We start from the raw sequence: 13,770 nt of genomic DNA on the forward strand, positions 1-13,770 counted from the left end.
TCTTGTACAATGTAATGAAAAGTCACCAATGTGAAACTCACTTTGGGAAGGCTGCCAACTCGAGTGTCTGAGCCCATGGAACTGAGGGTCAACAGGAATGGGTAAGGGATGGTCACTGCGTCAGTTCACGTCGTCCAAGAAGCAGAAGCCAGGATGGGATTAGACATTCAAGAGATTTATTGGGAAACTCATGTGAAGGCTAAAGGGGTAGTGAGCAGGGAGAGACAGGGAGAGCATGTGGACTAACCCCTGTGAAAGGAAAGAAAGGAAGGAAGGAAAGAAAGAGGGAAGAGAGAAGGGGGGAGGGAAGGAGGGAAGGACGCTTGGGTAAGATGAGCTTCAGACTGCCTCACCCAGGCCCCTGAGGAGTCCTCGAGTATAGGTCACCTGCAGGAAGAATCTGTGTGGGGCAGGAATGGCCAGTCCTAACACGCCACCATGTGCGGTCACTGGGAGCAGCCCCAGAGAATGTGGCCTCAGAGTAAATGCTAAGGTGGTTCCAAAGGTTGCAGCCAGAGCCTGTCAATCAGCTAGCAGGGCTCTCAAAAGGTAAGATCGGAACAGCACGCCCCCCCCCCCCCCCCCCCCGCCCCGCCCCGGTGACCACAGCCAACTCCTTCTAAAAGGTCTCCCATAGAGATTCACTGGGGCTCTATTCTTACAAGTAAACATTCACCGAGTGGGGTTTCTGGTCTACCAACTTAGTATGCTACCTTTTTTCCTCAGGGTCCTCCATCCCCCCACTTCTCTGAGCTCTGCTAAAGGGGTGCACGGGTTAATTTGGGGGACTCAAATTCTAGGAAACACGGGGGGGGGGACTCTGATCAGCCAGAAGCAGCAAAAGAGAAGGGGATGTTGAAAGGGCACTAAAGGCAAATGTTACCAGCTTGTTCCCTGGGTAGCAAACACCTCTCCTGCACCACTCAAGAAAGAACTTGATGTCTGCTCTGCCATGGACATAGATGTAGGCCACTCTGTGATTGTATTCAGTGTGCTGGACAAAACTTACCAGCTGAACCGTGAGCTTGCTTCTTTGCTAATAACTCCTACCTCCACTCTCCCAACATACACACGCCTTCAAGACTATAGTGCCTGGTACTGTGTTGAGTCGCCATTGAACACTCAGTGTCAGCTCAGTAAAGTGATTAAATACTGGTATTGGGAAGATAGAGCCTGTCCATCTGTCTGTCTACATGTGTATGATACACTGGTGGTAGCTGTTGGTATTTAATAAGGGTCGGCAGGCTGAGCTGGGCAGAATTTTCAAGTATTTTCACCATCCTCTCTAAAACTCTTAAAATGCCTTCTCTTTCCTGGAATAGTTCTGGGAAAAGAAGGCATGAAATAAGACTCTCTGAGACTCTTGCCCCTTCTGAGCTGCCTTAGGGGGTTAGCTTCACACCATGGAATGTTCTCAGAGTAACCGCTGGTCGCAATCCCAGGGATGTCTGGGACCGTGCATGGCGCATTCGCACCGAGTGCGGCAAGCACCCGAGACCTATCTAAGTCTTGGTCAGCATTCAAGTGTAGAGAAACCTGGGGTGCCTGGGGGGCTCAGTCGGTTGAGCGTCTGACTCTTGATGTCGGCTCAGGTCATGATCTCAGGGTCATGGGATCGAGCCCCAGTCCTGGTCCACACTAAGCATGGAGCCTGCTTGGGATTCTCTCTTTCCCTCCCTCTGCCACTCCCCCCTCCCCAAATAAACATTTAAACAACAACAACAAATGTAGAGAACCCTGTTTGACATTAATGTACCATTGGTTACACCCTTGGCCTGAACATCTTTTCACTACGCAACAAACCTTTCTATTTTAGGCAGATTTGGCTGATTCTCTGCTGCCTTGGGAAATACAAGGCTCGATATTCTTTTTCTTGTTTTTCTTGCAGCTGAAGAGCCACCTCAAAAAACAAGAGTGCTGAGCATACTCAAGCCAAGAGAGGCACGTGTGAAGTATCGACATTTCTTCCAGAGACAGTTCTCAGGATCTCTCTCCCATACTTAGAGAACTCTCAGATGACTCCTCAATGGGCATGCCCCCTCCGTGCCTGGACTAGGCTGTGAGGGGATCCAGTTGAGTTGGGGTTATTAGGACAATGCCCTGAAAACAGGAGCCTTAGTCTTGGAAATTTGCTGGAAATTGCCAGGTTGGCTCCAGCAGGTGCAGGAGGGCGGGTTCCCGATCTGTTTGGCAGCTGCCAGCCACCTCTCCATCGGTGCCATGAGCAACAGGCTCAAAACTCGAGAGTATCGTGACCATTGCTAGTCCGTAGGGACAAACGGTGAAGACAGAACCCCTGCAGGCCAACTCCATTCCCACAGGAGGTCTGGATGGCCCATGAGGCACCTACTGTAGCTGACACTCAGTCCCTTTTTTCTAGGTTAAGGGCCTTCTGTGCTGGAGGCAGGGCCAATGACAACGACAAAACACACACACCCTGATCCGAATTGCATGGACGGTGTGGGGTCTGCATCACATCATCTTTTCTACGGACGCTTCTCCAGGCTGAAAAGGTTAGAGGGCAGAGAAGAGGAGATCAATCTGTCACTGAAGAGGAAGTTGCCTTCCATTGCACTTAACGCTTGGACTAGAGTTTGCAGCGCCAGTTGTGAGGAAGGAGAGGCGGTGAGAAGAAAGTGAGGGCCAAGAAATAAGTGAGTGGAGAGAAGTAAGGAAGCCCACGTGCAGACCCAGGATGCTTTCGGACAGGGCTTTGGGCTCGGCACCTCCCCATTCCCCTCTCACAAACCCTGGCTCCCGTGTCTCTAGGGCAGGAGCCACGCCCGGTGCGGGGAGGCGGGTATCAGCACCTGGACCCTCACCCAGGCATATTGACCTGGGGCAGCATGGTCAATGAGGCACAAGACCCTTATGTCCCAATCAAGTGCTTGAATGCCAAGCTAGTGAGACACAAGGTCAACTGATATGGGGGCCTCTCCACATGATGGGATCTATGACTATATATAGATGATCCTTGAACAACATGGGTTCGAACTACATGGGTCTGCATATATGCAGATTTGTAATACTGTTAAATGTATTTTCTCTTCCTGTGACTTTCTTACATTTTCTTCTCTAGCTTGCTTTACTGTAAGAATACAGTGTATAACATATATACAAAATAGGAGTGAATTGACTATGTTATCAGTAAGGCTTCTGGTCAACAGGCTATTAGTAGTTATGTTTTGGGGAGTCAAAAGTTATGTGTGGATTTTTGACTGCATAGGGGTCTGTACCCGCAACCCCCCCATTGTTCAAGGATCAACTGTAGATTATTAAATCCATTTGTGGAAAGTGCCCCCTGGGACATAGAGATGGGATGGGACAGCACCCTCCACATCCCTTCCCCACCCTCAACAAGGGTATGAACGGATAGTCGGCCACTCTGTATCATCCTTCAAGTCATAAGCCACTTTATTCCAGTCCCTTGAAATCACAGACTGCCTTGATTTTAGACAGAACAGACCATTTCCAGAGGTCCCTCAACACAGCAATGACAATAAACAGCCCAGCAAAGGAGTGACATAAACTTTTAGGCATTCAACCTTCTGGGTGCTGCAGAGTCCCTTGGCCAAATTTAAGTGCATTGCATTGGACATACAAAGCCCTTCCTGGGAAGGAATAGAAGAGAAAAACAACCATCGAGAAAATACAGACAGGGTCAATGGCAGGCCAGGACGAGGACTATTTCTGTGCATCTCAGGCGTGTCGGTGTTCGTCAGCCATGCATCTGGCTCTGTTTTCTCTCCTAAGCAGCTGGAGCCCCTCTCCCCTCCTTCTCACTACAGCTCTCAGTTCTAGGGAACTGGATGAGTCTGGCTCAACAAGATGTCCTGACCGAAGGCAGAGCCCAGGCGGACTTGCCCAAATATTAACTGACTCCCCACCCTCTTTGGAGAACTGAAAGGGAGGAATTTGGTCTTCAGTCCACAGCAGGAAGGGCTTTCCCTCCCAACCCCCGGGTGGGGGAAGGAGGCACCTCCTGAACACGACCAGCAGAGGTGCTGGGTCCCTCACGCCCTCTGCTCTCCGCCTCTTAGGGTAATCCCCTGGTTTTCAGACCCAGATCTTACCACTCGGCCCAAGGAGGAATTCGGCAAGTCTCAGGGCTGACCGACTGGGAGGAGCTGACGCTTAGAGGAAGATAAAGATTATTTTACCAAGTCTAGGCCTCCAAATTTCATTCTGCAAAGTTGGTTCATTTTGGCCAGCCATACAAATTCAGATTTTTGCTACCAGTTAAAATGGACTCAGGTAACACAGAGGAATCTAGAGTTAGAATGGACTCAACATCATCTTCCTCATGGTTATTTCTGTCTTTCTGTGGGTCATGATCTTCAGGAAGTAGCTTCAGTGCAGACAGACCCACTAAGGACCTCTCGGCCTCCTCCTGGGGCAGGGTCTACCATCTACATCCTTGAGGGTTTGGACTTCCCCATGCCTACTGCTTGGGAAAATATGACGGACTTACCTGTGATCAGCAATTTTTACTCTTAACTTTCAATTCCAATTAGTGTGCGTGAGATCGCCAGACCAAACAGCGACGCAAATTTGCACTGTCACCTCTCAAAATAGAAATCTGCATTCAAAGAACATGGTGATGGAAAATACTTTGGGATTCCCCATAGCAGGCCCTGGATATCACAGACGCACTGGCCCGTGCCTTCTTCATGATGAGTCAGCCGGCTGCCCGACCTCTGGTTGTTTGAAGGGCCACTGGGAGCATGAAAAGGTCAGTATTCCAGACACAGCTCCCTAATCATACATGTGGCTTAAACCACTGGGAAGTCCCAAGAATTTATGGTATATATATTTTTTTCGGGTCTAAGGAATATTGATCTATTCAGAAGAGCACCACACTTCCAATCTAATACCACTGAGCTGCTGGGCTGAGTGAGCTAACCATCACCTCACATCTCTCACAAATATTAACCTTCTGGTGGCTCCCAAGGACGTGTCCCACTTAAACCTGCCCTAGTCTATTCTCCAGGCACAACCACTCTGGAAATGCATTCGAAATTAAGGTTGGGTCCTAGTCATGGTGACTTTGTACTTCTCTGGAATATATAAAATATACCTGTTGATTGGTGCATTTGTGCAAAGACAGATATGACTTTAAAACAAGACATAGACATTCATTATAGTTGGCTTACTTCACATTAAGCTACTAAAAACAGTCTTCTGTAATAAGATTGTATTAGTGCTCACTAAACATGCATTTCATTTAAACAAGGCAAAACACTTAATTTGGTCTGCAATACCCAATAGTTTATGTACAGCAGTCTTTTGTCTTAATCACAATAGGCAACAAGATGGGTCTGGTTTTGTTATATAAGTTACCATTTGTGTTTAATTTCCAAAGAAACTCATCTTAGCTCAGCTAGTGTAAACGCCGTGAGAAAACAGCTGAGCCATCATGTTCCTCTTCTCTACGGATTTACCTTGACACGTTCACAGCTTAGACACTACAACAGCCTGCTGGGGAAGAGGGTGGAGTGGACGCCTCCACGTCCCGTCTATAGCCTGGCCCCAGAGGGTTCCTTGTCCTTGCGGAACCCAGCACACGGCACCATCACCCCGAGGGCACGTGCGACTCCAGACCCGGGTGGGGAGTTTTGTTTTTCCAACAAGCCCCTGGAAGCTTGCGATTGAATCACTGGACCGAATTGTTTTCCCTTCTCTTGCCTCCCCGAGTCTTCGGTTTCAGAACAGAGACATTGGAATCAGAAGAAAAATGACAATAATAATAGCGATGGAAAAATCATAGAACAACGAACACCACAAGGTCTGTGCAAGACAGCACTGTCCATGCTCGGCCACAAGCGATTGGGGCTCCGGGCATTCCCACGACAAAGGAAGCTGAAGGCGTCACGGAGGAAGGTGCATCTGACCTCACGGGGGGCAGCATCACCATCAATGTTGTTTGGCAAAAAAAAAAAAAAAAAAAAAAAAAAAAGACAAACTTGTTAAAAAGGAAGATCGAAAGGGAACACAAGCAGCTCTACGATCCGTAGGGCGCGGGGCTCAGAACTGGCCGGCACTGCTGGGGTCACACTGCAGGAGGCGCACTATGGACGGGTCGCTCTTGGCCCCTCGGATGAATTCCTCCAGGGACAGTTTTCCTAGAAAGCAAGAGGACAGGTGAGTGGCGGCTGGTGGCAGCTGCAAGGCCTTACGGTCGTCCCACTGCATCTTGGTGGTGGCGACCGCTCACCTTCTCCCCTGCGGTCACACCCTCTGCCCTTCCCGCCTGAGACCCATGGGGCAGGGCGCGGCTCATCACCGCAAAGCTAGCACCTAGCACAGCACCCTGCTTCCTGGGAGCCCATCGCTGACCTGGTGGCAGGTGGCCCTGACAGGACCCCTGCCCTCATAGCTCTTCCAGCTCCAGGCTCCCAGGAGGGGGTGGGAGGTTCTCATTCAGTATTTGTGAACAGTTATCTGGCCTTTGTATTATTATTATTATTATTATTATTATTATCATTTTAGAGAGAGGGAGAGAGAGAATCCCAAGCAGGCTCAGCGCTGTCAGCACAGAGCCCCTGATGCTTAACGGACTGAGCTACCCAGGCGCCCGTGGCCTTTGCATTTTTAGGAGAATGAGCTGTGCTCTGTCAGCACCAAAGCCGTCACGGGGTTCCCACGGTTCCCAGAGCCTGCTGGCCTCCTTCGGGTACACTTAGGTCTGCTGCAAGAATCCCTCTGCTTGCATGTGAGCAGAGGGGCCCTCGCAGACATCTGGGGGGAGGACCTTCTTTTGGACAACATGGGAGGAGGCTGCCCCTCCATCCAAAGTAAGGAGAATAAAGGGGTGTTCGCACGAGGCAGACGGATGCCCCGCCGGGTCCTTTGGGTCAAACAACAGGCTAGAGGAGGGACACCTGGCCTCCTGCGATCCCATTCCTATCTGTGTGTCCCTTTTCTTTCTGAGTAAGCTGGAATATATATTGAATTCCCTTCTGTCATACTGTTGTGGAGGGTGGGGGCGGCACAAAGCTTCTCCACCATTGCTGATGCTTCCAGAAGGGTCCCTCCTTGGGAAGAGCTGCTGGGCCTGCTCTTGATAGGAGCTCCCACAAGGGACCTGCTCCCCCTGCCCCCGAGGACAGCCCATGCCCACTGGGGCTTCCTGTTGCTGTGGGTCTTGTCCGAATGCCCTCAGGCCCTCACACTAGGCTCTACCCGCCCCCCCCCCCCACCCCCAACAAAATCCATCCTCAAGGATTGTCTCTTACTTCTCCACTCATTCCAGACCCAGACAGAAAGGATACTGCCTACGGAAGCCTTCACCACCCCATACTCAGAGACATCAACAAATATGTCTTCCCCTTCATCACAACCCACTCCCCCAGCACCTAGTTCTCATTTAACCAAATCTACTTTAGCTACGAGGAGGAGAAAGGTGGGCTTTTATGCATCTATTTATTTTTAATATAGAGCAGGCCACCTCTAGGCTTTGTGTCCTGCCCCTGCTCTAACCGTGGTTAAAATGGTGAAGACTTGTTAGGTTTGAAAGGCTGGCGTGAGCAAAGGCAGAGGGCAATGGCCACTTGAACACTTGAGGATCTCCAAAGGTAAGCCCTGGGAACCTTGGACCGGAAGCAGCGGGGAACACCCAACATTTCACCTCTATGTCTGGGTCTCTTGGATTAACTCCCCATGTGCTTCTGAGTAGACTCCAGGGCTATGTTGCCTGTGTGTCCTGACTTTTCCAGTCTGAGGCCTGGGGCTCCACGCAAAGAGCCTCCACCAAGAAGAATCTCGCAGTGGGGAGACTGTAGGTGAAGCCTCTGCTCCAGGCTCCCGCCCCTCCCCACTTTTGCCCCTTAGGAAAGCACCGGGCTTTTAGCAGCGGGATGTGTTCCGCGAGTGCTGCCCCAGTCAGGACCCCGGGACACCATTAGAGCGAGCCTCTAACTCCCTGCCTATGAGCAGCACACACGAAAGTTTTGTCCTCCAGCACCCGCACCTTCGCTCATCCTATAGCTCTCTTCCTGCCAGGGGGCTGGGCCCTAGAGCAGGACACAAACCCACCTGTGCTCCCCTGGCGCACCAGCAAAAGGTGCAGTTGAAAATCAGCAAGTTCATTAACAGTCAAACAACCCCATTTGTTTTGTCTTCGCAAAACAAACTATCTGCCGTGAATTAAGGTGCGTAAGGGGAAATCGGATGTGATCGCACCTTTGTGCAGGAAGCAAAGCAAACAGATTGGTCCGCACCCTGCAAAGCCAGAGTCTCAGGCAGCTGGTGCCCCAGAGGCGCGTGGAGTAGAAAGAGAGGCTCCCTGTACTACAAAGCCTCCTGTCATTCTGTCCACCAGCACCATTTGGGGGATACAAGAGCGTTCGCACGTCACGGACAAGATTTGCTGGGGACGCCCAGGGAATCAGGGGAGCTGGTAACAATAGCAAGTGTTACCCTGCCTGACGCGTGGGTTTCTTATGCACCAGACTCAGCGCTCAGCGCTTTAAATTCAGGTGTCCCGTCTAAATAGGGTGGCCAGATTTGGCAGATAAAATACAGGATGCCCAGTTAAACACTGAATTTCAAATAAACAAGAATTCTTCTCATATAAGTATGTCCCATATATTTCACAGGGCATACTTCTAGAAAGAAAATCATTTGTTTATCCAAAATTCAGAGTTGATTAGGCCTCCTATAACTTATCTGGCAACCCAATATCTAAAACCCACTGTCCTTGAGTTTGAAATCCACTCTTCCTTTTCACTTGGGATTGTTCTGATTCCTCTTGTTGGGTCTGAATTGTGGATGGCACCCTCAGGGTGGAAACTGCTGGCCACCTCCGTCCCCTCCTCCCCTTCCCCACAAGGGCTGGGGAAGACCAGACTCCAGGAAACCAACACCTTAGGGCATGCGCAGAAGAGCCCAACCACACCCCCTGGGCAGGCTGGGGTGAAAGGCCAGGGTCTGAGTGGAGTAGCACCAAGTCCCTCTCTGCTTTCTGATTAGCTGGCCTGCAGGGATCCAGTCTGCTGTGGCTTAGGCCTGTTCCCACCTCGGTCCTTCTCTGTCCTGTACTACCAGGGAGCATGCGGGATGAGCCAGTTTCACAAAGAGCTGAAAGCCACGTCTTTGCGGCCAGTATCTTGCCCTCGGGTGGCATTGCCCTGCCTGGGTGGCCCCAGCCCCTCCAGCAGTCCCCACTGAGCAGAGCAAAGCAGCCTTGGCCTCCTACCATCTCTGTTGGTGTCCATCTGGCGGAAGATCTTTTCTGTCCTTTTCTCTGGGGTTGACTCGTCTTCAGGCATTTTCATTACGGAGGAAACCATCTTATAGATCGCCTGGGGACAGAAACAACGTATAAGCCAGAAACATAACAGCCTTATTATTAAACCTCCCAAATGTAGGGGTGAATGGGACATCCTCCATTAGCCCAGGGAGCTAGTCCCATTCCTGCCGATCTGTTGTAGAAAACCGATGTGCAGTGACTACCGAGAGAGATGCCTGGCCAGCAGAACTTGCTTGCTCCAGCAGTGAGAACCTGGCAGGAAGACCCACTAGACCCCTGTGTCTCAGACTTTCTTGTGCATATGAATCCCCTGGGGATCTTGTGAAAATGCAGAATCTGATTGATCAGGGCGGGGTGGGGGTAATGGGGGCCTGGCATTCTGCACTTTAAAAAAAATTTTTTTTTAATGTTTGTTTATTTTTGAGAGAGAGAGAGAGAGAGACAGAGTGTAAGCAGGGGAGGGGCAGAGAGAGAGAGTGACACAGAATCCTAAGCAGGATCCAGGCTCTGAGCTGTCAGCACAGAGCCTACCCAACACGGGGCTGGAACTCACAAAGGGCAAGACCATGGCCTGAGCCTAAGTCAACACTTAACTGGATGAACCACCCAGGTGCCCCTGGGATTCTGCATTTCTAACAAGCTCCCGTGTGATGCTGCTGTTGCTATCCTGAGAACACCACTTCTAAAAGCAAGGCTGTGGATAACAGTCCTCAGGTCAGAAAGACAGGTGGGTCTCTCCACCTTGGTCTCTCAAGCATAATAAACCCATGATGGCCTGCAAATGTTCCGCGCATGTCTTCTCCCAGGCAGACATTACTAATCCATTCCAATCCTCTCCCCCTCCCCCTGCCCCCATATGTGGCAATCACCTCACATTCCTTTCCAGCAAGCTCCCGGGCATCCCCAAGATGGAGGCAAGCCGCCATCCAAGCTTTGTATTAAATAATTTAGCAGCTCAAGGCTTAAGATAAATTGGGTAAATCTGATGAGCAACAGAGGGTTTGACTGAGTTTCGTATGCAATACTGAAGCTGTCTCCCCCACCATAGTGGAGCCCGTGTGGTACTCAGTAAAGGCTTGGAATGTGGCAGTTGTCAAATGTAGATTTGATTTGGAAATAATGTAAAGTCACTGTTTTTATCCCCAGGCCATGACTTTGCTAATCAGATTCACTCTGGGTACTTTCGTCTGGGGAAGCAGTTTTAGAAAAAGTAGATTTTGCAGGAGGGTGGGCATAAAAAAATCTGGAAAGTTCTGGAGCTTCAGATGCCATAGGATAGTTGGAGGGAGGGGAGAAAGGAAGCCAGCTGAGAGAAAGTAGTTTTCCAATGAGAAATGTGTGAGAGAAAAAAAATTGATACTAAAGGCTCAACTTAACTTGCTTTACAGTCTTTTTTAGGATAAACTCTGCCTCATTCTGGAGAAAAAGGCGGCGAATGTTCTAATCCCAATCAATAAATGAGGAATGAAAAACGGACTCACCCAGGGTTCACCCTTGGGCGGATTCCACACCATAGGGATCCCTCAGGCCAGGTTCCCTGAGTCTGTCTGAAACCCCCCCAAAGCCCTTGCTCAACTCCAGGGTGGCCTCCACAGTGATTCTGCCTGGGAGAAAAGTCAAGCTCAGAGTTACAGCTCTGTCTCAGATCGTGGGTGTCACTGGGGTAAACTTGGCCATAGTCAGCTCCCTCAGGAAACGTTCATGGAAGTGTGCAGTGAAGGCATGAAACAAACCACACTCTGTCTTCCTCCTGGACCCCTACTTGCTGTCCACTCTAGCCCGGGTCTACACCGCCATCTGTGCTGGGCCTAGAGTGCCAAATGCCAAGCCTCTGGGGACACCTGACTCCTGGAGGGAACTAGAAAAGCCCATAAAGATAGAGTTCTTTTTACAAACAGGAAGACAGGTGCTCAGAGTTCCTGGACCAGGTGAACATTTGGTAACGGCAGCAGAGAGCAGAAGTCCTCTCCAGAGCTCGACAACCTGCCCAACACCCACCTTGGTTTCCTGGACCAGCAGCAGCTCTGTTATGCTCTTCCCTTATCTCAGTGCTCACCTGGCCCTCTCCCTCTCCCAAAAATCCTACTCATGTGTTAAGGGCAGGTTGAAATGTTACCCTCCTCCAGGAAGTCTTCCAGGGTCTTCCTTCTATGTGTAATTTCCCTTCCTCTGTGCTAGCAAATGGCTCTATTCAAAGCCTCTCTTGGATCATGCCATCCCATTTGCTCGAACTGCAGTTACCAACAACATTCTCCTCTTAGACGGGATGGTGGCAGTCTGATCTGGCTATTCACTGAACCCCTGACAGTTCCTAACACAGGGCTTTGCACAGACTTGGGCTCAGAAGTTTGAAGGATTCATTCAGGAATAACTGTCCCCAGCCCCCCCATCGCCTCCTCTCAGGCTCTTCCTCTACTCTCAGTGTTCTATTCTGCTTCTCGTTATAAAGTTCCCCTTTCTCCTCTTGTTATGCTTTTCTCAGTTTCCCATTCTCTTTACTTCCTCCCTTTCTGTATATAATTCAACATACTCATGTGAAACCCCTTAAAGATTCTGTTGGGGAGGGAGACTTTCCTCTGCCCTTCAAAAGCCCTCTAATTGGACTGAGACTCGAGCTGACAAGAGACAAACAGGAGGAAATCAGATGTAATATTGTGCACATGGGGAATCCACACAGACATCAAAGATTCCAAAGACAGTCGAAATGAGGCATGTATGTCATCCTGAACTAAGGAGAAGGGGGCACGGGTCTGGGACTTGGAAGGGAAAAATTGTAATTCACAGGAAAATGAAAAGGAGTAAATGTTTGGTAAACAAATGTGTCCTGGGGACACTTGGGAACCATGGGACGTAGAGGACTTTGATCAAACAGGCCTTGCTGTTAGGTTCCTCCCTGTCTACCACACCTAGATCATACCATAACGTAGCTCTTTGTGGTGACGGCTCTCTTCCTGGAGCGGGTCCTCTACTAAATTCTTTTTAGACAGCTGTGGGGGAGGCAAAGAGCTTTCCTTGAATCTGCTCAGTTTCAAATGCTCAATTAAAAAACTCAAAATAATCTTCATGCCTAAGTGGCCCATCCTGGGCACCCTGCCCTTGGCCCCCACAATTTTTCAGTCTATCAAAAGCTACGGGCTCTCCGCTCAGGAACCAGGCACACATGCTCGTGGATCTCCACTCACTGTTACAGACAGCTTCAGGGGCTCATGGATTCAGGAGCCCGTCCACGGACTCCAGGTGGGAAAACCCCTGATCTCAATTTACCCCCTCTCCTTTTGTCATTCGTCCATTCACTCAGTCATTCCCCAACTATTTGTCAATCAGCTGTCACATACCAGGCCTCTCTACCCCATCCTTGCCCTCAAAGGTTTACTGTTAAATAAGGCAGACTGACATTATTTAAACAATCAAAGAAATGAGTGTAAAACATTTGTTGAGGAAAGTGCTACAAAGGAGGGTGCATGGTCTTATGAGATGTCGTAACGGGGGAACACTCCTTGCCGGGAGGATGAGGGCAGTCCTCCCCGAGGAGTGAGGAAAGCAAAAAGATGAAGGAAGTGGACAGCTTACAGAGAAAAGCGACAGAGGAAACAGGTGCATAGACACCCAGGTAGGAAGAATGGCAAGAAGGCTGAGGGAGTGTGGGGGATACGGTACAAGATGTGGCTCTGGAGCAGCTCAGGACAGACCACTGGGGCCCCCGATCAGATGAGGGTATTTGTATCTCTCCAATAAGCAACCAAAAGAGAGAAGCGATATTAAATTTGATTCTATTTGCACCTACTCCCCAAATCCATCCCTACTCCCTTACTTGCAGGCAATGGTGGTCAGAGAATTTAAAAACTGTCATTAATAATTTACTCATCATTTATTGAGTGTCTACTACGTGCTAGGTGGTGGCAGTCAACTATCACCATGACCGATATGGTCTTTCTTATTGTGTATCTCACCAGTCCTCTGGTAGAAGGCTAGGGAGACACCATATTGGTGACCCAAAGCACCATTTAGATGGGTGCAGTGACTCCAGCGATGTCTGACTGTTACAAAAGCCTTTACTTACACTACCTCTGGTTCCCATGATGGTGAGTAAACTCACTGGTCGGGAGCATTCCTTGGAACTCCCAGCCTCTAAGAGCTGGGGCTCATGAAATTCTTCTCCTTCTTGGAATTCTGATGGGAAGTCAACTGTGCAATAATCCAGAGATTAGTCCCTTAATACTCTTGGTTGAACAAACGAAAGATCAAATGAACAGATGAATTTGTGTTAGAAAACGAGGTTCCCACACTCAACAGAAGGTCTTTAAGAGATTTAGCCTTTTGCTATTAGGCCGAAGGAGTGGGGTTGGAACAGAGAAATAAAGATGGGCTAATATAAAAACCAAAATCCAAATCAAAACAAAGCAATGAAGAAAGTCAGGATGCCCTTACCTCAGTATATTTGCAAACAGGACTTCTGGAATTGGGCAAGAGGCACAATGTCTGAGCATATTGTAAAGTTGAGGAGGAAGTGAGGGCTCCTT

At 49.5% G+C, this 13,770-nt stretch overlaps 1 protein-coding gene across 3 annotated transcripts in view; it reads right to left on the bottom strand.

The window, feature by feature from the left end:
- Positions 1–3,390: 3,390 nt before the first annotated feature.
- NCALD (neurocalcin delta) overlaps positions 3,391–13,770 on the bottom strand; it is a 274,929-nt gene continuing 264,549 nt past the window's right edge. For 2 of the 3 annotated variants that reach the window (XM_040494143.1, XM_040494144.1), the window contains 2 exons: positions 9,197–9,302; positions 6,009–6,122 (listed from right to left, as the gene is read on the bottom strand). In XM_040494143.1, the coding sequence (XP_040350077.1) occupies positions 6,025–6,122; positions 9,197–9,302 (204 nt within the window). In that variant the 3' untranslated portion in view covers positions 6,009–6,024. Of the gene's footprint in view, positions 6,123–9,196; positions 9,303–13,770 lie in introns of all 3 variants that reach the window. The other variant, XM_040494145.1, reaches the window with a different exon arrangement.

The sequence above is a fragment of the Herpailurus yagouaroundi genome, unplaced genomic scaffold, assembly GCF_014898765.1.
Source record: "Herpailurus yagouaroundi ecotype Mexico unplaced genomic scaffold, PumYag 186, whole genome shotgun sequence".
NCBI classification, from domain to species: Eukaryota; Metazoa; Chordata; class Mammalia; order Carnivora; family Felidae; genus Herpailurus; species Herpailurus yagouaroundi.